The sequence below is a fragment of the Bombus affinis genome, chromosome 3 (assembly GCF_024516045.1).
Source record: "Bombus affinis isolate iyBomAffi1 chromosome 3, iyBomAffi1.2, whole genome shotgun sequence".
Taxonomy (NCBI): domain Eukaryota; kingdom Metazoa; phylum Arthropoda; class Insecta; order Hymenoptera; family Apidae; genus Bombus; species Bombus affinis.
The window spans coordinates 10,252,679-10,276,434 of record NC_066346.1 but is presented as its reverse complement, the minus strand read 5'-3'; the positions used below and the strand labels follow the sequence as shown (position 1 = coordinate 10,276,434).

General features: G+C 39.2%; 1 protein-coding gene across 3 annotated transcripts in view; it reads left to right on the top strand.

Moving 5' to 3' along the window:
- Positions 1 to 23,756, top strand: part of LOC126914652 (transcriptional activator cubitus interruptus) — a 146,258-nt gene that overhangs the window by 116,413 nt on the left and 6,089 nt on the right. For 2 of the 3 annotated variants that reach the window (XM_050718851.1, XM_050718852.1), the window contains exons 2-5: positions 5,778 to 6,046; positions 6,945 to 7,034; positions 12,057 to 12,254; positions 19,878 to 20,146. In XM_050718851.1, the coding sequence (XP_050574808.1) occupies positions 5,778 to 6,046; positions 6,945 to 7,034; positions 12,057 to 12,254; positions 19,878 to 20,146 (826 nt within the window). Of the gene's footprint in view, positions 1 to 5,777; positions 6,047 to 6,944; positions 7,035 to 12,056; positions 12,255 to 17,037; positions 17,252 to 19,877; positions 20,147 to 23,756 lie in introns of those variants that run through there. The other variant, XM_050718853.1, reaches the window with a different exon arrangement.

Sequence of the window (23,756 nt, the reverse complement as noted above, 5' to 3'; positions counted from 1 at the left end):
GGAGAACGGAGCGGTATAACGGAAGGGATAAATGGTGAACACGACGTAAAAATTTTACCCCTTAGTACCAAGTCAAAATGGGACCCAGAATCCATAAACACGAATTTCACAAATACTCTAATATCAGCGTTTAATCCTTCGAGTGGTAAATAGCCTCTACGTAAACTTTTTTTTAAAACTGACGTGGTGTAAATGAAGAAGATGAATTTGTTATGAACACCAATGAAGGGTTAAAAGATTATATCCTCGCGCGGGAAACATATTTTCTTCTTTTTTCTTTTTTGTTAAGAATCCGAAATGGAGATTTATACTTCACATATGCGTAAGTGTCTATGTATACGCACATGAGGGTAGATGAAAACGTGTATTTGTTAACACTTTCTTAAATAATTTCTCCGATTCTAATAAAAAGACATAAAAACACACGTAAATATTTTTTTTAATTTCTTAAATTTTACGAAAGTTTATATCTTGCAATTTCTTGATCAATTCTGAAGTCGAATAGCAACTTCTGAGACTAGTTTCCATTAATATCCGAGGGAACTTCCATTGGCAAACTACGTGATTTATATTTTCATTTGCAAAATCGCATTTTGAATTATTTATAGCAGCTTTGGCTAATTTATCGTGACAATAAATTACCGGACCTCTTTTAATCTCTCAGAACAAACAAAAGAATCTCCGACCAACCGCTACAAAAAAAGATCATTGCCAAATAAAAATGTGGAAAATGGAAATAAAAAAGGCGAATCTCTAAGAAAGAAACGACACGTGAAAGAGGTTAGAAGGGAGAAGTTAGAACGAAAGTGAACAATGCAAAGATTCGACGGTGAAAAGAGAAGAGGAAGAGGCAGAAAAGGAAGAGGAAGGAAGAGAAAAGGAAGAGAACTGGAAGGCAAAAGCGTATATACCACGAGTCATCTGGCACTCAGCAGGATTCGAAATAGAATCGGTCTCGTTCCCTCCTCTCTCAGCCTGTTATTCTCCTTCTCTGTTGACGAGGGAACCAGCAACTAGAAAGCTACGGGCAAAAAGACGTCGAGCCGACGGGGTCGACGATGTTTTCATTGTAATTATGTCCCCTGTCCCTCTGGCCGTTCTCGTAGCCGAGCTTTTTACAGTCACGCTACTAAGCAGCCTGTCAAAGCGTCCTAATTTTTGTCCCTGATTCCGTCATCTCTACGACCCCGTTCTAATTCATCGTTCAGATCTTCGCTGAATTTGCTCCGTTTCCTGGGACGATGAAAGCATCTTGTTGTTTTATGCCGTTCATTCATACTCCTAAGAAAATTTATGAAACGTTTCTCTGAGCCGTTATTTTAGATTTCTATGAATCTGTGGCAGTCTGTCGCGCTTTAATTTAACGAATTGGGCAAATACGTTAGTGTATCTTATTCTTTATTAATGTTTGAAGGAGACATCAGAGATTTGTAGGAATTTTGTTAATGTTTTCAACGAATTTAGAATTTCTGTCGTGAACTGTGTTTTAAAGGACATCTGTGCTACTTGTAAGTATTAGGTCGTCCGAAAAGTTTCTTTCGTTTTATCAGGAAATAATGGACGCACAACACGAATTACGTATGATCCATTTCGTTCCATCAAAATAAAGATCACAACGTTGGACGGATTAGGTTGTTGTAAATGGGTTGTTGTAAAAGACGTGTCTGTAAAAGAAAGACACTTTTCGGACAACCTAATTTTTTATCTTATATAATAGAATTTCGAGAAATAAGTGGAAAATTATCGACATTTTCTCAAACAAAGCTGTCACCAAATTTGTTACGCCCCCGTTCCCAGTTTTGGGGAGAAAATAATTACATAAATGCAACTCTGAGGTATAGAAGAAAACATATCTTTTCGCTGTTGCGGGGATTAAGGTTTTAAAATTCAAACGTTATGAATGTTAATAGTTGTAATAATTGTTAAATCAGTCGATAAAATAGATCGAAAAATAGTCAAACACGTTTATAAAAGATATATACATTAAAAAGTATCGGAATCCTGAGGGCACCGATGTTGAGACTGGGACACCGTTAGTGCAGAAACGAGATGGCGGAGCAGCGGTTTTCTTCATTTTTCGGGAACGATATGTTGCTTATTGTGTGACAAACTTGTTAACACGGGGCGGTCGCGTAAAGCAGGTAACGAGTAGGCAGTAATCGGGATCCGTGGACTTTAAGTAAAGTCAAACAGTTGAGCCGGTTGTCTTTGCTCAGCAAACTCGCGCCAGTGCGGAGCCAATATTTAGACAGGGACCGACTCAAACATCGTAATACGCGTTAAAACGTTATGACACGCGCCAATTGCTGTCTCTATTTCCCGCGGTTCCATCTTCGCGCCTGCTGCTTTTCACGCGACGCCATTTTCCCATTCCTCGGAGCGAAACACAGCGGAGAATGAAAATCCAATTAACGAGAGGTAAAACAATTTTGGCATAGAAATCCACTTTAGTTTTGATTAATTTAATTCATAGAATAGACGTTGAATTAATGAATCATCGAGAAGATCCTTTTTTTGGGCAAAGAAGCTTATAGATCTGTGATGTATTTTTTAGTCAAATAATCGAATTATGTAATTTTTCGTTATTTTGTAAATATAAAGAGAAGGTTCTTTAAGAACCAGTATAATTTTTAATTTCAACGCAATTACTATTGAAAGGTAGGATTGAAACTTCCAACATTATACATGTTCACTTTATCATTTTGTTTCGAGTCCTCTTTCCAGAAATCTCCTCGATTTTCGCATAAAGAACAATTTTAATTTGAATTAATTTAATTCGTAGAATAGTTTTGACATTAATAGGTGACGATTTTAATAGAAACGTGGCACTATAGAAAGACGTTTTAAAAAATACCTGAGACGAAGTTTGTAACGAATGGAAACAAGAAACTAGCTGAACTACAGAACTTCGTTCCCTAATTTTCTCTCGATATAATGAACACGCCATAAAGTTGTTCCTGTTGACACGGGCAGTAGGAACGCGTCTAGTTTCCGAGGCATACGTTGCCGGGATAAAAATTTATGGCCGAAAGAAGGGTAAACGTAAATATCAAGAATTTCTACGGTGGAACACGTACCGGAATGCAGGAAACAGTCAAACAAACTAATTTAAAAGCAGATGGTGAAATACCGATCTGTGATTTTAACGAACTACTCTGACTTCTACGATCCTTTAAATGTCTTCACTTCTGTCTCCACGATAGCTACCTTTACCATATGGAAATAAATGTAGTCATTTCTGTCAGCTGTTGGCCGAGTATTTGTTAGAAAGTCTGCAGACAAAATAAATCTGGAATTTGTAGTTTTCGCTACAACAAAGTTTCTTTTATGAGAAGTTCAGTGATATTTTCGTCAATACTTTGACGTCAATTTTATATAATATTTAAATTTCTTCCGTATTTTTATATCGGAATCTAACGTTAAGGACAACAATAAAATGTTATGCACAAAACTAACCGAAGCACGCAACAGATTCCAAGAACTCAAGAAAGTATTCGATTCGGAACAGAGCATAGAAAACCTCGTGAAATTTATCAGCTCGACAGACATATAGAACGAGGTTTAGACGCAAGCAAAACCGTCGCTAATGGCCGTGTTGTCAATGCGACGAATAAAAAATGGAAAAAGGAAGAAAGAAAGAATAATAAAATATTAGCCTCCCCAATGCTACAGGTTATAATTTGTTTAATAATTTGGCAGAACAATTTTAATAACTTACAAATGACTTTCCTCGTCCCATCGAAAATTCTCTATGGAATTCCAAGGAAATTCCTCGGGTGCACGACCTTGGCAGTAAGTTACACGAAGGCTCTCGCCTCGATGGACGCGCGAGGTCCTCTCGCTGCGTTTCCAATAAAGATCTCAGGCCACCTGACGTTCTTTGCGATTCCACGAAGAATTCTCGGATCCTCGAGAGGAGAGAGGTGCTCGTAAAGAGGCACTAACGACTAAACGGCTGAGAGAACATCTTTGAAGGTACGAGACACGCGCCATTTCCTGATGATTCGAGCGTGGCGAATGGCCGTCAGTCAAAACGCGAGCCGCTCTATTCCGCGAGGATCAGACGATTCTCTGCACCCTTTGTTGTCTTTCGTATCTCGACTAGAATAAGTAACATAAAGGGGCGTTTTCATTTTGGACAGTCGTGTAAAGCCATCCGAGGTGTTCTTGCTCCTTTTGCGAACGAATGTTATTCGACGCGTCACATTTCCTTGGAAATGGTCGCCTTGAGAAGTTTTAGGGGATGAAGAATTATTTAGGTTCAGTTGTTAATGAAGAATTGCTTTGCATGATTCTTATTTTGATGAATGGGTTTTAAACGTCGTTTGGCTTCTCATTCAAGACGAAGGTTAAAGATTCTAGTTGCCTTCTATCTTTTACAAGGCAAGCGTACGACTTTTCTGTTAGAATTTTGTAAATATATTTGTCAATGCTTCGAATACATTTACAAATCTTTTTCGTAAATACAAAAAAGAACAGATTGATTTTCTCGAGAACTTATAATAGAAGAAGTTTTTTAAGATAATCAAATTTAACAACATTGCTAAGTAATTAGATAAACTGTTAAGTAAACAAGTTAGTCACTAACAATCATGGATACATTGTAATAGTCAATTCATCAGCGGAAAATAGATGAAAATAAAATGTTGAAAAATTCGCAAACAGGCCGGCGAGACCGGCGACAATTTTCAAAGACAAACAGCACCGATGACACGAGACACGCGTCATTTCCCGATATTCCGTGCGTGACGAACGGTCCATAGTCCAGGGTCGAAAGCAGAGCGCGTGGCACAGCATGCTCGCGATTCTTGGATGGCTTTTTCTTGTTGTCGGGTACCTCGAGACACACCTTTGTCTTCTGGTAAGGCACCGAGAAAAAAGGAAAAATCGTCGAATCACTTTCGGGAATACGACGAGAAACAAGCTCGACCTTGCTAGAAGACACCTGTTCTCTTCAGCGTCGACGTCGGCAAAAATAGAATGTTTGACGAAGAGACACGCGCCATTTGTGGCGGCTTCGAGCGTGGCGTAATTTCATTCGTTAAACGACCGTTTCCTCTCTTTGCATTGTCTTTTCGGGATGATTAATCTGCTGGCTGAATTACGTCTCTGTTTCAAGAAGGCTTCTTTGTTTCTTTAAGCGAGGACCTCTCCGAGGTTTGACAGACGTCGCGGTGATTTCGTAGATTTAAGGACGTTTCCGAGAAAGTTTATAGCTGTTCTCTGGAAGAATTAGAATTTGCGATGCCCTCTTTTTCACTTTTAAAGCTTTAAACTTTAATTTCCGTGGAAGATTTAAAGTTTTGGAATATCTAAGAAGTCATTGAACAAAATAAATGGATAATTCCGTTTCTTAACTACCTTCTTATTTTGTTCAAACGTTTGGTTAACATTTCATCGTTCGGAGATCAAATGTTAATTATTCTCGATGATGTTGGTCAGTTTGATTCAGCCGTGGGTCAAATCTCTCTAACGTTATTTCTACCGATTACGTGATTATGCTACTTAAACACATTGCAAGATTCCATTCGTTTTATTGCTAAACTCGTTGCTCGTACGTATAGGAATTTATAAATATTGGCAGCTCGTAATTTGTAAAATTTCATACTAATATATTATCAGTTTGATCATGTAGAAAGGCCCTGAAAGTAAATATTTGAAAAACCATTGAACCACACAGTTTTGATTACATCAGCAATCTGCATTTTATAACCTACAGAAAAGTATAAACCTTGTAAGGTTGAAACACAAATTGACAGAAGGATTAATTGTTTCAGATTGTCCAGCAGCACGACGGCGATCGGCAGTGCAGCCACCGGTGGCGGTGGCGGAGCAAGCAGCGGTGCTAGTGGCGGCGGTGGCGGTGGCAGTGGGGGCGGAGGTGGCGGGGCAGCCGGCAACGGGACTTCCGGCGGTGATTTCCTCCGCAGAAGTCACCCCCTCTCGGAGCATACGGCCCTGCATCCCGCCTACCGGCTCAACTACATGGACCACCTTTACCACCAGCTCCAGGCCTCCACGCACAGTCCCAACGCCTCGTTACACGGTAATTACCTTGGCTTGTACTTGTTCCGAGATAATTAGAACGATAGCGACCGGAGACGTCGCCTAATTTCGATCACGTCCCCATCCAATGCTTGAAATTTATTCGCCATCGAACATCCTACCTACTGGCAATGAACGTTATTCCTATTGTTGAGGTAATAGATGGGAAATTTTTTAAATTTCTAGAGAAATTGGAGGTTGAATGATTAAGATAAATAGGGTAGGATAACACATACTGATGAAGAGAATTATAAGATTAATATTGCTAAGAGCTTTCTCGGAAAAATCTAACGAATGAAAACGATGATGAAGATTAATTTTAAAAACGGCCATTTAGAAAAATGTGTAAACCCACTTATAAATAAATAAATTTTTTGACTAGTGTATACAGTAAAATGAACCTGCGCTTGTAGAATATAAAAATAATTAGAATAGAATAGAAGAGAGATGTAAATTAGAACAAAAGTCTGATTAAAATCGCTATGAAGACTGTATCTATTTTTATTGAATTTAACAGATACCAAAAACCAACAACTCAAGTCTGTATTTTTATCCTGAACCGCAGGCGTTGTTCATTTACCATAGTAAATCCTTCAAGTTAACGTTCGGATGTCCTATCGATCTTATTTCAATCTCCCCCTTTCGCTGTTGCTTCTTTTCTCTCGATAAACGTAATTAAGGAAGTAGAGTGCGCCATCTCTGGTATTAAACGCAGGGAAGTTGTAAAGAGCCCGCATTTCCGCCGGAAGAATGTCTTTGAGAATCGAGGCCTTTGATTTCGTTAGACGTGACACGCGATACGGGAGAGTATTATTTCCTATTTAAAAATAGTCGAATAAAATCTTGTTTTTTTTCTACTGTCTAATCGCCTTTTTTTCTTTTCTTTATAATTTTTCAAGGACTGGGTGGTTTGGGGCCCGAGTACCTTCTGCACGCCGCAGGACCAGCGAGCACCCTCGCTTCTTCAGAATTCCCTTTCTCCATCGACGGTAAGTTGTGAATCTTATGTTAATAAAACATCGCGAATATAGTAGTAGGTCAAAGCTGCCTTTAAAAGTTATTAAAGATCGGAACACGGTATCCGATTAACGAAATTAATCCAACGCGACAAAATCAATAAGATCATTGATACCCGACACCGTTTTTTAGTCTCCGATGATCGAAAATTTCTCTCGACGTGTCAAGCTTAAATGTTCGATCGCTTTTGTATAAGATTTTGTAAATTTATTATGCCAATCTGGCATAATTTGGTTTCAAAATGATCCTTTACCGTCGATGATACCAGATGTTAATGACAATCGCTAGAAAAGAAAATACTGCAATAGAATTCCTAATACTTAAGAAATTTTAAATTCTAATAATTCTAAAAAAGGAATCAAGAATGATATAGGTTGGCTTTGAACCAGCTTTAAATTAATTTTGAATTAGATTAATTAGGTTAGATTTAAATTTGGTATAGGTTTGACAGTGACTAGAATAAAAAAGATACTATAATTAAGAAGCTCATAATAGTTAAATGAAATTTGGAGTTAGTTATGGAACTAACGATAATTACCAAAAATAAAAAATCGTGGAAGAATTCTTAATGTAGCACAAACGCGAGATAGTTGAAAGAGTGAAAAACCAAGGCCGATTTGAACGGGTTAAAAATCTCGAAGCATGTCGATTCGACGAACGAAACGAGAAACTTTTTCGTCGACTGGTTCGAGGACGACAAGTGAATCTAATGAAAGATCCTGATGCACGGTACGCGGCGGCTAGCCGTAGGTGTAGCAGCACTAGCAGCAGGTAGGAGATCGACCGGTTAAGAGGCCGAGAGGCTAAAAGACGACTGAAAGGGTAAACGGGGCCTCGTTAGTCGCCACCGCCGCATAATTGAATCGACTCGGAGCGACACGACCTCATTAACACCTTAGCGCCTACCCTACAGGTTGTCTCACATTTCTTCTTCCTCTGCTTCATTCTTCCCCTGTTCCTCTTCTCCCTTTTCGTCCTCTGCCGAATTCTTCTTTTACCGAATTCGCCACGCCGTTACGTTCGTGACGAAATTCTTAATTCGATTTATTTGAATATCGAGAAATCGCGACACGAAGCGTAAAAATGTTTATGGAATTCTCCTCGCGTTATGTTGCTTAGTATTTTAGTTTAATTTAAACCTAGGAAATATTGATAAACGCATAGATATTATATTGTCAAATAACGAAAAGAAACGACGAATATTTAAGATTAGAAGTAGTAAACCTTTCAAAATGAGAGATTACAGAGTCCGAACTTTTGGGATTACCGAAACCATGCTGGTGCTTTTTCACGAAATTAATATGAACTATTATTGGAATAGAAATATACTTATTTCTCGTTACTAAGTTTCGTCACAGTATGTTGCGATTAGAATCATTTGCATCGAAGCGCAGATTAAAAAATATCAGTTCTAACATTAATCCAGTTCCATCAAACCAGACTTAAATTATTCATTAAAAACCATCGCCTTTTTTCTCACAAATCCAATATAACAATTTCTATCGCGCAAGAGTTACTAATTCATTCTACGACATATTGTACATCCACGATATGTATTTTAACTTACTAAAGTTTTGTACAATTCCTTCGAAGATTTCAATAAAAATCAATGTTAACCTACCTGTCAAATCGAATAGGTACAAATCGAATATCTACCACTTCATTTTCATCGCTTTAAATTCTTCTCTTTGATGGTAAAAGTCACTATGATTTGGTGATTTGAAGCGACCTGTAGCGTTGTAGCGTGCGCCGAGGCAGCGTCGGACGAGCCGCGTCGATCGGAGTGGCCGATTGCACCAATTTACATGTCTCAATCCCATGTTAGCCTCGCGAGGGGTGAAGAGGGGCCAGGGGATGGAACGTACGGAACGTGTAGAGTCCAGAGGGTCGTGGGTCACGAGGACGTTCGTCTCGGGACGAGGGGGATCGGCGAGAATCGTTCGCATATTCATTAAAGAGCTCGAAGCTTCTCCAACCCCCTTTTAAGACAGATAAGGCGATCGGTTCGTCCTCTGTCTCTGTGGAAAAAGTGCATCGAAAAATCACGTCGGTGTTAAGGGGATATTCTTGCGTGGGCTTTCGGCCGATTGGCTTATCTTCAATAACGTTACGTGACTTGTAAATTGTAAATGAATATAAAAATTCTTTGTAACGGTTAAATTACGAAGCGAATATTTATAAGTCGTATCTTTCTCCTGATGAACAGAAATGCATAAAAATTGTCAATGAAATTAGAGACAACCATCTAATAAAAAGTACTCGCTTCTTAGATGTTCAAATCGTAGAAACTTAAATGCTTGAAACGATAATGACAGGAAGGAATCAGTCTTCGTTTCTTCTTCTTTCTTTTGCGTTCATTTGCCAGGAAAAATATATTTCAAAATCTTTGTTCACGTTATTTGTAAACGCGACAACTGAAACTGGTGTCAATAATCTATGAAGCTAATCGCCCTCATAGGAGCTTCTAAACAGCTCGTAGTTCCCAGAAGAACTATTTTAATTGTTCTTAAATTAATTGAACCTTAACCGCTATTTTACCTTGATACACGCGCGAGTCTAGTACAAGGAATCAACCTATATTCAATTAGAAGAACTCAATTATGAATGAATAATGAAAAATATATAATAAAATTTGATAGATCAGATGCTACACTGAGTCTTATAGAGAGCAATCGCAGTTGACATCACCTCAGGCACAAATTATAAAAACTGCACAAGTGGCCAGTAGCTAAATCGTGCAAAAACGAAATTCACCGTCGTGGTGGACTGAGAACAAGTTGAAAAGAAGGACAAGGCACAGGTAACCGAGGAAAGGAGGCCGAACGACCTCGATAAAGCCACGAGACCATCGAGGAACCTTAAACGTTTCAGCTCATGCGGAAAAACCGCACGACATTCCATCTTCTTCTCTTCCATTTTCCCTCCTTCTTCCTCACCCTTTTCATTCGTTCGGTTCGCTCGTTGACCATCGTAAATTTGATCAGTGCTCGAATTAATAATCGGGCGAGGGGATAAAAGAGCGCGTTCGCGAGAGGCGAGGAGCTCCAACCGCGAGTAATTCTATACCCGTTGTGCGCGAACGAGCGATCAACCGAGTGGAAACCGAGGAGAAAGAGCTGCTTCGAGCCTCCTCGTGGTCGGTCTTGTGTATCGCGTTGCTCGTGCGAGGCGACACGAGGAGATAGAGAGAAGCTCGAGGAACCGGCGGAGGCAGTCGGAGCGCAGGAGAGTAGAAGCAAAGAGAAATCGACAAGGGAAACAGAATGCTGCAATTTGGGGGAAAAAATTTGGTAAATGAAGAAGCTGCGGGTGAAGGGATATATAACGATGGATGAAGAACAAGGATACACATTGGAGAAATTGTTGGAATTAATCTCGAAGAATCAGAAAAGATGTTGAAGCGATATAGATTTGCCAAGCCTCGAATCAAAGAAAAAATGTGCGACGAATAAAGAAGAAACTAATAGTGGAGCATAGAAAGAACGAAAAAAAAGAGTTTATCGAAAGAGTATAAAGTCGGGATTTTTAAAGCAGTTTTCGAAAAGTCTATGATATACAATTCAGTAAGAACCATGAAAAAAGAACGCTTAATATGTAAAATAAAAGGAACATCAGGCTACAAAAATTAAAAGAAATTTGTGGACAAGAGTAAAAATCGAGGTTAGAAAGATGTAGACAAAATTTGAAAGAGTGAAAGCGAAGAGAGTCTCGAATTATAAAAGAGGACAAGAATACAAAAAAAAAAGAAAACTGGACCTCGAATGAAAATGATAAGATGCAGAATTAGCGATTGAAGAAGAGTGGCGGCGCGGCGTATTGAAAAGAGAAGAAGAAGAAGCAAAGAAGAAGCCAGGCGAGGAAGCGAAGAACCGCCACCATATAACCAACGATGCTCCATACAAGCGAGCCGCCACCACGAGCTTAAGAAAGTGGTTTGTATATTACGTCGTTGGCCTGCGGTCGCAGGCAAATCGCCGCTAAAACGTTCTGGCCGCAGAATCCGCCTTCCTGCTCGCTCTTCTCGTTCTCCTTTTCCATCGTTCCTCGACTTCTCCTTCACCTTCTCTGGCCAGTTGTGGATATCTACCTGGTTACGAGCGCGCGCACCGAAAGGCAAGACTTTTAAAATCCACGCCACGGAATATTCCTCCGGTAGTACGAGCCGCAAGAATTCGTAGCGCTTAATTGAACTGGTTCTGCGGCAACGTCTCGCTGAGTTTGCATGGAAATTCGCGCAGCCTTCTCCTTGAATCCGCGTTACAAATCGATTCCTCGATACCTTCCCGCGTCGATATTTCAACATCGCATTTTTACTCGAGATATTTACGTTGTCAGGAAAGCGAGACGTTCTAGAGAACAACGTCGAGACTCGGAGACTTTAATGCTCGGTCAGGCGACGAACATTGATATCTTGCCACGATTTTCGCGTGGAATTTCGCTGGCTTTGGCGTTTGACCATAGGTGTCCCATAAAATAAAGAATTTCTCGTATTAACTTACATGTTGTACTTCCTGCCATTTAATCGCATTTGTCGTCAAATTTGAATCGACTTTCTGTAGACAAACGTATTGTTTCACATTATGTAAGCAGATACATTTTACTCTTTTGGAATATCTGAAGAAATTATTTTATCTGACCATTCCTGCAGTCGAATGTATGAAATCTCTTTTTCTAAATATAAAGATTCTTTTCGGAGAAATTCAAAGCTAAAACTTCGCTTGGGTCATCAACGCGTGACTTACATATTTTTGGGAGAAAGCATAGTCGATCAACTTCGATCATAATGTATATCTTTTACAGAATGGTCATGATACTGAAATGTAATCCAATGTAATAAATCCAAACTACTTTAAATCACCTATACTAAAAAATGCTGGTTAAAGATTAAATGAAAGTTTCGGTATAAAAGACACACAGTCCAGATCAGTTAAAGATTACGCTTAATTCTCCACTTGAAAAGCAGACAATCAACATGAAAAACGTGGCATTTTCAGTGTCAGCTTCGTCGAGGTTAGGAAGCCCAAGGGCGTCCGCGATCAGAGCGAGCCGGAAGCGGGCGTTGAGCAGTTCCCCGTACTCGGATCGTTTCGACATCGACAGCATGATCCGATTCAGCCCGAACAGCTTGGCCTCCATCGTGAACGGATCTCGGAGCAGCAGCGCAAGCGGCAGCTACGGTCATCTTTCCGCTGGTAAGCGATCATTTATCTAGTATCATTATTACCATACATGTCAAACTTATTGAATTATTCCTCAAGCAAGATTTACCACGTAATTAATTACACGTTGTCTTCACTCCAGTAAGGGAATCGCTCCCCTTTCAAACACTCTTACAAGTATTCGCTATACAGGGTGTCCCTTGATATCGGGGAACCATATCGGCACGTGAAAACAATATAAAATGGCTCGTATAAACACACGCTCATCTTCGAGTTGTAGCGAATTTTTTCTTTAACAAATTCAATCTGTATACTTTTACGAGATCTGTTCAAAATAATCTGCGTGTATACGAATACAATACTGAAGTCGTTTTATCATTGACTGGGTGTGTGGATTAGACAGGATTGGGCAGAATTAGAATACGACGTTCAACGTCGAATAACGAGATCTGTTTAGCTCAATTAGTTTAATTTCTTCTATTTTTCGATGGAAATGTTCCGACGTAAAACTCGTCACAACTCGAAGACAAGGTCTAACAGGGCGTATGTTAGCGCGAATCTTTTTTATTGTTACCATGCGCAAAATCCATCGCTGAAGCGGTTCCCCGATGCTGCGGGGACACCCTGTATGCATATTTATACATATACCAACTTTAAAGACGTTCGATGTGAACGACTCAAATTGCGCGGCAATTTTTGAATAATTTTTGAATAATTGGTCGGGCAGGTACAGGCCTATTATTCATTTCTCGGTTGTAAATTTTGGCGTGTCGTGGACTCGCGTGAAACACCTGTGCCTAATTATTCTCTTCTCCTGGATGGATGTTGCGAAAGAGGGGATAACTGTTATGGCCGATTTACATGGCGGGATAAATAAGCGGCTGATTCGCGAGAGGCGGGGAAAGTCGCAATTAAGAGATCACCCGCGCCGGACACGAACCCGAAAACGTAAGTCACCGAGTGTTTATCCGATGTATTTCCACTGTTGGTCCACGTTGATTGATCGCTCGTAATTGCCGACGCGCTCGCGCCGCTTCATCGTCCACCGATCGGGCCTCGACGCGGCCATAAACGTTTTCGCGAGGCTATACACGACACGTGAATTATACGCATGTAATTACACGTGTAGCCGGGCAGCGCGGTCGTTAATGCGCGACTACCGCGTGACAGCCGTATTTTCCGAGTTATTGCCCACGCCACGGGACGGAACCAAGAAATCGACCGTCGTAAACGAGTCACACTTTTACACACGCTCCACTTGGTTCCTTTATTTGAGTATTTGCCGATTTTAAGCCGCTTGACCGGTGATCAAGGGTGTTTAATTTATGTCAAAGTAAAAGACTTTTCGGTGAGAAATGCTCTTTCGAGATAATTACAGAAAGATTTAAATGATTTATCGCGCGATGGTCGTGATGGAGTCATATCGCAGAATTTGGATATTTTTCACCGCGATCGGCGATTATGCCTATTTAAGTAACGTCAGAGTAAAATATTTCGGTGAACAAGTTTTTCTGATGATCGTATAAACGTTGGTTTATAATTATTCCTTCGGACAAATATCTCATTCGTGCAGGGCAAAGTACAGTAGTAAAAATCCACCTAACTGTTTTCTTTGGAAATGATCCATATGTCGATTTATTTTTTTTTTTATTGAATTGAATAGAACAGTAGACTAATCGTTCAAATCCTAGAGACGAAACCCTATTTGTAAATCGAACCGTCGAGATGGTTGTAGTCGTACAGTATCTAGCAATGTTTGCTTGAAATATTTCTTAGCAACATATACTTTCTGCGGCAAAAGATAAATGCGTTGGATAATATAAATTAATCTGAACATATCCATCGATTGAATCTGAGATTATTTTTTTTTTTTTTCTTGAAATGTTTCGAAATTACACCTTATTAATAAACCACGAAAGAGCCTGCAAAGAACATTTCTCAAGATTCAATTTCAGAATTCCCAACAGTTGATCCAATCTCGAAACAGATCATGAATGTACTTCATCTATACCCTTGCTTTAATCGAGTAACGATTCTCACGGAATCGGTTGAATATTACAGAGGCAGCATAATCCGGGCGTATATCATTTGCTGATCGCGTGGAAGCGATTCAACATTCGTCGTAAAACATTGGATCGTCTGTTTCTCAGGAAAACCGGGTCTCTGGCCGTCCCGAATTACCATAATTACCGGACCTATACGAAACGAATAAAGTCATTGGTGGTAGCGTTAACGTGGAAGGCCTCGTCCTCGTAAGGATCAGGTCCTGACGTTTAAGGGCGTGCGGAAGGGAGGCGGCAAGGGGGATAAAGGGGCATCGAATTAAAGTGGCGGTGCGCATGAAGCCATTATAAGGCCGGTTGCAACCGCGGCGCGTCCCACAAATCGGACCCCGGACCTCCTTGCTCGCGAGTTAAGAGCAGCCGGTAATTTGCGATTAAATGAAGTAATTAACGGATTAAAATTCAAGTGACGCGCGATCGCCGGTCGTTTGTCAGCCTGGCGTTGTACGATGCTCCGCGGGATGCTGCCCGCTCGTTAATGTCGCCATCGTACGCTACCGATCAGAGATTCCTCCCTTTTTCCTTAGGGACGTTCTTTTGTAAACGTACATTTCTGAGGGGCAGAAATAACGCGCGTACATATACGTATGGAATAGTCGACGAGTAGAAGAAATGAAACAGGGAATTCGAAGCATTATCGTTTACTCAGAATTTTTTCGCGGAGTCGATGAGTCGGGAGAGCCGTGTTTAAGTCATTATAGGTCTCGCGATGTCCATTTGGGAATTGTAAAAGGGAGTTTGTAATATGTTTCGTGATACTGATTACGATGTCCAAAAGATGGCGGCTTTTTTTAGATAAAAATATGTATATTGTATTTGATATTTTAAAGTGTATGTATTTTTTTGACTGAATTTACGAAGAATTAATTGCCATTCATAGAATTGTACGTGTAATGATTTTAGGCTGCCAGTGCTTCTTTCTTTCATGGTATAATATATATATATATATGTAATATTGTAACATGAGAGCTTACACAATTGGTTTAATACTTTTTTATTTTACTAAGTTTGAAAAGAATTAGTAGAATGAGAAGATAAATCATAGATTCTTGGAATAACATTTGGAATAAGAATTTTTCAATCGTAAAAAGTACAGCGTATGATTTCATATCAACGTTCACCTGAAAACGTTAAATTTCCTTCATTCGAACACCAGGTTCTGAGATGCTGGTCTAAAATGAGAATCGGATTCTGATAAAAAGACGAAAAAGCTATAACATAATTAAAGGACTGGAATAAAGGTATAAACGATTAATAAATAGCCACCTGCTTGTGTCTAAAGTAGCAATACCTGAATCACAATGCAACCGACCGTAAATTCGAGATTTCCCAGCGCTAGTTTTCATCTAAGAGACAGAGTGTTTTATGAAATTTTTCATAGGTGATGGTCGGCGTCGCACACAGAGGATATCGCCGGTGATTAAGCGATTATCGTTCGGTATACGACTAGACAACCGGTTACCACGACGATGTACAGTCGATTCCACGAAATTATAGTGTTCTTAAATAAAGCATCGTAGGCGTGCGCCCCGTGCGTTCCTTCGGTTTTATGTTCATTGGAATCGCGACGAACGATCAATGCACCGAGAGAAATACAACCCGACAAACATTTTACAGTCTCACGCGTAAAACGCAACTATTCTTACGTGCTTCTTCACCCTAAGAATGAGACATAAACTCCGCTTGCAATATGGCAAGTGATTTTCTTCTTGTCTTTTGCAATCTTGCAATTTTGCTTATTGATTGAAACTTAGAAAATATCTACAGCCATCACTTGTTTATATTTTCTGCAGGTTGGTATTAAAAATTCCTGGAAACATAATAAATGTATCTCTTTCTACGGATCACCTAATCTTCATCTATTTTATAATTAACTTTCTCACGCTTGATGTTGCGTGTATATAACATTATATTTCAATAAGTTAGTAATTAACTAAATGATAGATGTATCTGTTTTCAGCAAGCCGATCTTGAATTTCATATCATTGTGCTAGTCATCGATATGAATAATTCATAAGGGAGAATTTTTTCTCATAATCGAAAAAACTGATATTAATTTCTCGTAGAACATTAAGAATAAGATAGGGCGAAGAAAAGAACTTGGGAATAAAAAACAATTATTCCATGAATCACTATAACCTGCATAGATTAAAGATCACATGGAAAGCGATCAAATTCGCGAGTTATTGGAATTGATTAAAAGATCAAATATAATCAATGACGTTGGTAACGTAATAACAACCCTTTCCTTTCTCCTTTTTGTTTCTTTTCTTCCGCTCTAATAATCATGTTGTTGACGTAATGTTAATCTTCCGATAAAAAAAAGTCAGAAAATTGAGAAGAAATTCTTGGAAAGATAATAATCAATTGACGCAGCTGTTTGCGTTACCAATTCCACGTACTTTATGGCAGGAACCAGTGATTAATTTAGGATGCAGAGAAATATTTTAAATCCCGTTTCTGCCCATCTTCGCCGGTCATTACAAGCTTCGGAAACGTCGCGTAATTACTAAATGATACACCAAACTCGAGTTTTGTCGGTAAACTGCTTCGTTTCACGAGAAATGGCCACCGATCAGCGTTTCTGGAAACTATCTCGAAAAATCTTATTCGATTAACGTCGTCGATTAAAAAACATGGCGAATATTCGTCGTTATTTTAAAACGAGTCATCGTAAAATCGTTAGGCGTCCGTGTTAAGGCAACGTGCTCGCTTTTATGAAGCACACCGCCTAGAATCGTAGACACGCATGGGCGTGACCGGTCGCCTAAGCGCTTTGGCGCGCGTCCGCGATGGCACCGTCGATGGTGCTCCGTGACATCGACGATTGACTGCTAATCGGTGACGTGATTCTGTGCAGAAAGACTTAAAAGGTGATTCTAACCGTGTTGCAATAGATTCGAGACAATTTCAAGCGGTTTCTGTACGTTTACGTAAGCTTCCTAGCCTGATATTATAACAAAATCGGTGAGTAACGTCGTAATAAACGAGATTATTTACGCGAATAGCGCGAAGACGTGAGAATCATTGATCAAATATTTACGAATTTACTAATTGTAATTATTTATAATTAAAAAACTACGCAAGATCATCTGTGAAAGAAAAGTCACGATTCGTTATTCAAAAATCGAGTCAAATTAACTGTTTTAATAAATCAAGGTGAATATCGCAGAATTATACAATATATTAACCAAGTATTCATAAATTTACAAGTAAAGGCATTTTTATCAATGTTAGATTATATCTACGTGGAATCGAAAGAACAGATTCATTTCTCGGAAAATGATTACGATTCGTTGCTCAAACACCGAGTTGAAATACTATCGTTATAAATAAGACTATTCGCACGTAAGAAATGTACGTAACACAGTATAAAGATTATTAGCAACTATTTACAAGCGGAAGATATTTTTAGCCGCAGCTACATTGCATCTAATGTAGGTTCGAAAGAGCGAATTTGTTTTGTGAAAATTGGTCACGATCCATCGTTCAAACATCGAAAGTAGCTCCTGTTTGGTATACGTCGATCATACATAAATGATCGTGAGGTTTAATTTATAGAGCAGCGACAGGGAGCCTGTCAATCGAGACTTCGATTAGGAGGAAGCGTGATCTTGTAAGGCTCGTCACGTAACGCACCGACATCGCCATATCGAACGTTGGTTAATTTAGCCGTGGCAATTTATTGAGCGAACTCGCTGCCAACCGTGCGTATCGCTAATATTTCATCGTGCAACCAGCTACCGATTAAATCGTGTCTCAACCCAATTATGCTATATAAGCAAGCTTAAAATTTGACAACATCGATATCGCTGATCGAAAGACATCTCGGTCGTACCATATACGTATCGGCAAACCAGATGACAGTTAAACTAAGATTGTAGTATGACGGACGTTTGAATTTCTGCACGGATGAACAATGTAATGTCGTTGTTTGATTGATTTTGCAATGATGTAGCTTTGCAATGATGTGATTTACCGCAGTGAAAATTTATTTATTCGATATACACATATGGGAGTAATTAAATATCGATACGTGTTTCATAGAATCCAAGAATTTCAAGGAGAGTAGAGTTTTGTAACAAGCAACAGCCGATAATTATAATCTAGTTTATAATAATAAAGTTTATAATAATCTCGAAACAAAATTCGAACAATAAAATCTAGCCAATTAAATCTAACTAACCAGCTGATATTTTAATCGAATCTTCTAGAGACCGATTTTCAATTAACCCAATTTTATTTACTTCAACCGACAAAGATTCTCCTGCGGTTGATAAAGCATCCTCAATTAAATAAATTACACAACACGAAAACCATCGATAATCCAAATGATTTAACTCGTTACTCCCAATTAACGAGTGGAATATAATCGAAACTCTGCAACGTACATCTACAATGTATTTCCGTATCAAACTTACACATCCTGGCAGCATGCCTGATCCAACGAGCGCGCTTTCTCGATAATTAATTGCGAGGAAATCCAGTTGGCGGTTGTAGAAAGCCGAAAGCCGATACCGTTACAAACGAAACAGGAAAAGTGTCGGTGTAACAGCGAATTATTCGTACGGTTGGTCGCTGATTTCATCAGGCGATAACGAGCAGCGTCGCTGTCACTACGTTGGTTAAATAGTTAACGCGAATTCAGTGGACGAGGGTGGCGATACACCGGGGATAATCGATAGAGATCGAAATCGGACCGCGTCCATTCTCTTGACAGTCGGGGCACGCCACGCCGGACTTCCGGCACGTAGGCCAAGCTTGCATTTCAATGCTACGAGCCTCTCTTACGAGACCATAAGGTTGTGTGTACCGGTGATCGTGTAGGCTGCGTTATTTCTCATTCTTTCTCTTCTACACGAGGAAAAAGGAACGACACGATACACGTCTCGATAAACGCGTACTTAGGAAAGACATTTATAAAATACCGGATAGATGGTGGGTTGCACCAATCGACTATCGGCGTTCGTTAACCGCGTTTTTACTTTAGAATGAAGCTTGCAGATTGTGCCTGAAGTAATTACGATTAGATGAGCGATAACACGTTGCTGCATTCTTCCAATATCGCTGTACCATTTGGCAAATGCACGTTTAGAGTAGAAATGTTTATGCAGTTATAGGAAATTCGACTGTCATGTAAGGCATTATAATGGAATAATTTTCTAGTAAAGTTCCGAGATATAGAGAAAGCTTTGGATAACAAATTTTAATTTGTATTTATAAGATACGGTTACGAGACTCAATTCGATCGAAAATTACTCAGACGGTGTCTACATTACACGAGAATGAAGTATGTATTTGATGTACTTTACAACCCCATTATAGCGGCTAAGGGGTAAGCGTGTAAGAATATGCAAAAATATACAAAATTTCTAAAGAGGAGCGTTCGTTAAAATATTTAAAGGGCGAAACAAATTTATACTTAGATTTCATCCCTTTAGTCGTATTCATAAGGATATAAAAGTGCACATGCTCGTGCCATTTTTCTATTAGACACTTGTTTTTAAACGTCACTCTGCTATCTTTCAACGATTTTTTTCAGTACAATTGTTCACTGTTATTTATTAATTTTTCTTATCATTTTTTGTTACAGCAATGAGCCCAGCTTTGGGAATGCACCCAGGAATGGCGCCACACCTGCAGCAACTTCAGGCGCATCTTTTAAGGAGCGCAGCTGCCGCAGCTCTTCTACCCCATGCTCATCCTCTACAACCCCCTGCACCACCTCCACCACCACCTCATCCACACCCCCATGCCCACGGATTATCGCCGCATTCGCAATTATACCCCGGTGTGCCACCTCATTCCACAGCCTCAGCAACCCTCGGACCACATGGAGGAGGATTACCGCCAAAAACTGAGGTAAGCGTGGACATTTTTCATAATTTCCAATATTAACCAGTTCTTGACTCTTCGCCAATGACATAGATTTTAATTTATGGTAATATTATTTTGCATTTTAAAATAAAACCAGACGTTAAACCACGCAATTAGTCCATGGAAGGTACATATACATAGATATTTTGTCCAAGCTTAAAAATTCTATTATTTATACAAACTGTTAGAATTAAATATCTAATAAAAAATATCTCTGGTAATGTAAAATAGTATTCCTGAAGAGGAATTTCAAACAAGCCAATACACTTGATTCTCGAATAAAATAGAACCTTTCAATCGCTCGAATACCTTGAAAGAAATATCGAGCTGGAAATAATGAAGTACCTACCTATACTTGTACCAGTCTATGCCTTATACATGAAACATCGATTCAATGAATATGTAAAAACAATATCTGGTGGATCTTTCGTCATGCTCTCGTCTCACGCAATACACAATTCTAGCAAACATATCACTTAGTACAGCGCTGCATATCGCAGAATTACAGATGCCTGTTCGATTGTTAGTGGCAGTCAGGCATGGACGTATGCTTGATAGCTCGTCATCGATTCATCTGGAATAAGCAATAAGTAATCGTTCCCTCAGCCTTCCATGTTTTTCCTCCTACTAACCAAGTACCGTGCACGCCGTTCACAGTCTCTGGAAGGTTTTCAGAAGACTTCTCAGCTTCATCCTCGTGGCACGCAAGGAGCAAAGGGGGAGAAAGAGAAAAAGATTGGGTTACCCTCGCATGGTCCTCGGGTTACAAGCAATCTCGCGCACATTATTTCGCCAGATTCCACCCCCGTCCACCTGACCATCGTCTTTTATCTTCTTCCTTCTCTTCTTTAGCTTCTTCTCCATTCCTACGTTCTACGTTTGCGTCGTTGTTAAACGCGCTCTCCGTATACCCTCTAGTCCTTACTCTCTTTGTTAAACCTCTCGTTTCTATTCACCAGCGGTTTCTTTAAAGCTCTTCGTTTCTATGTTTCTAGCCGGCTTTCTGTTTCTCCTGTTTGCTCTGATTTATTTACATCCGCGGCGGCGTTTTCATTTTCTCCGCCAGCGACACGACTCGCCGCGTGTCCGCACGCTGTAAAGTTCCCGTGCCTGATTGCATCGACTCGCGTTTCTCGCATCGTTCCATAGTACGCTGTACTCGTGCACGATCTTTCCCACAAGGAAGTGATCGATGGATTTATAGGCACGTCGTAATCGAGAGGTTTGTACGGGGATCTCGGTAGATCGCCTCGATTCCTGCAACGTTAATTCCGGTCGTCGTAACGTCTTTATGCTAATATCAGTTGATACATAGACGGCAGATTTTTCTGCATTTTTATATTTATATAACTAAAGAAATGGAATTTAAAGAAAAATTTATAGTAATAAATTAATTCCGGTCGTTGTAACGTCTCTATGCTAATATCAGTTGATACATAGACGGCGGATTTTTCTGCATTTTTATATTTACATAACTAAAGAAATGGAATTTAAAGAAAAATTTGTTTTATCTATCAAGTATAGCAATACTTAATAATAAATAAATATAGTTATTTATCAAGTATAGTAATCAAGTAGTAATACTCCACTTTTGAACATTTTGTGTATTTTTGCATATTGCAGGCACTGTGAACATTTTTCTGAACTTCAAATTTTACATTCTATAGTTTGTAAATTCTATATACCACCTAAAACTGAGAATTTTCTATTTTCTATTTTATGTTAGTGTTGCTTTTTATCTTTGTAAATATATATAGCATTCTAGAACTGAAAATTTTCTTCCTACTTTCTAATTTCTTCTCCAATTTTCTTGTCTAACGTTTTTCTTTTTTATAATAGCTTTATAAATTCAAGATTATTAGTTTAATACTCGCTACCACTGCTACTGTTTAACGAGTATTATAAATACGTACGGTTTATGGTATTCGACGATGTTGTAGTGTACGATAAATTTCACGATCAGACAACTTAATTGAAGGAAGTTCCAGTAAACCATTCACGCGTTTCTCGACGCACAATCAAGCAATATGGCGCTATACCGTAGTAAGCGCCTTGAAAGTGTTAATAATCTTTATCTACCTTCTGTATCTTTCCCGGCAACCAGAAGTGCTAAAAGTTTCTTCTTGGGGAACGTTTGCCTAATATCTTCCCAGGCCTTGAAACTACTTTCATCTATTCGTTACTCTTCCATTAACCTAAGTCGTGAAAGCTTCCAGAATTTGATAACCGTTGCTAGAATCGAATAAAAAATAAAAATCGCCTGCCTCTCAGCTTTATATTTTATCAGAGATGGAAATGTTAAACTAACGTTTCCATTATTTGCAAAATTACGAAATATTGTCATACATTCGTTTAATTTTTTCCAACATTTACAAATTCATATTCGATTACAAAAACAGTTTTGCTTCCTATAATTGTTGGAAGCTTCATTTATAGGTAAAATTTTCAGAGAATTTTATAAATGACACTCTCATAATTCAGAATTCCTTTATTTATATCTTATAGTTGTAAAATATTTATTTATTAATTTGATTATAGCATATTCTTGTTTCTGAATACTGAGAAGATTAAAACCAACAATTAACCAAAATTAAATTCTAATCGCCAGCAGTTGTACTTAAAACATAATCGCACTGCGATATCGTCAAACATTACCTTACCACCTTTCTCCAACGTTCCGAGTTAGCTATCATCGAACGTCTAAAAAATTTTCAAAATTCCTCCATAGCTGATCAAACTGCTCAAACTGCTGTATTCAATCGTTGTTCAATCCTCAAACCCTTGGAACTAGCATCTCCATTTCAGTTGCAATTTATCGCAAGGTAGAAACGAGAATGTGGGCGGAGTTATGTCGAACTACGTCTGTATCATAACACAGAAGCAGGCAACCATCGGTTTACGAGGGCAAGGAACGATCGATCGGCTGAGTGCAGGGCTATACGGTACGCGATAATTGCGAGATCGCGTGCAGATCGTGTGTCACGAGGCGAGCTTCCTTCTGTGGTACCCCGAACGCCGCTGTTTGTTTCAGAAAATCGCTGGCCTAGTGTCAAAGATCGCCGATACGAACCTTCTGAATTCCTGCGGCGATCGAATTAGCAACTATCCGTTCTCCAATATCCTCCATACTTGCTACCAACTTTAAATCACCTGGAATGATAATCGCTTCACACTCGATGTAAATTGGAGTTCAATACGCGGCGCGTTATTAATCTTTTTTTAGCTGCGTGACGTAAGAAATTACAGTGAACGTTCCGTGCGATCTGTTATTTCCATTAATGTCGATGTGACGTCCAGTTGAAGTCCAGGAACGTGTATTTAACGTCGGATAAAATCGAGAGAAATTTAATTAGTCTGGGTTAACAAGGAATTATAGCAATTTTTTAAAATGTATATGAGGTGGTATCAAACGTGTTGGTTCGGTTAATAAAGAAACTCGTGATATAATTGTAATAGTCAGTTATATTAAAATCACTCTAGGTACAAGTACAGAGTTAGTATATTACGTCGTAATCGTCGCTCGCTCAATGCTATTCGCTTGCTAGACTTGCTAGATTCGCTACAATGATTGTGCTAGAGAGAGTATGTTCGTTTA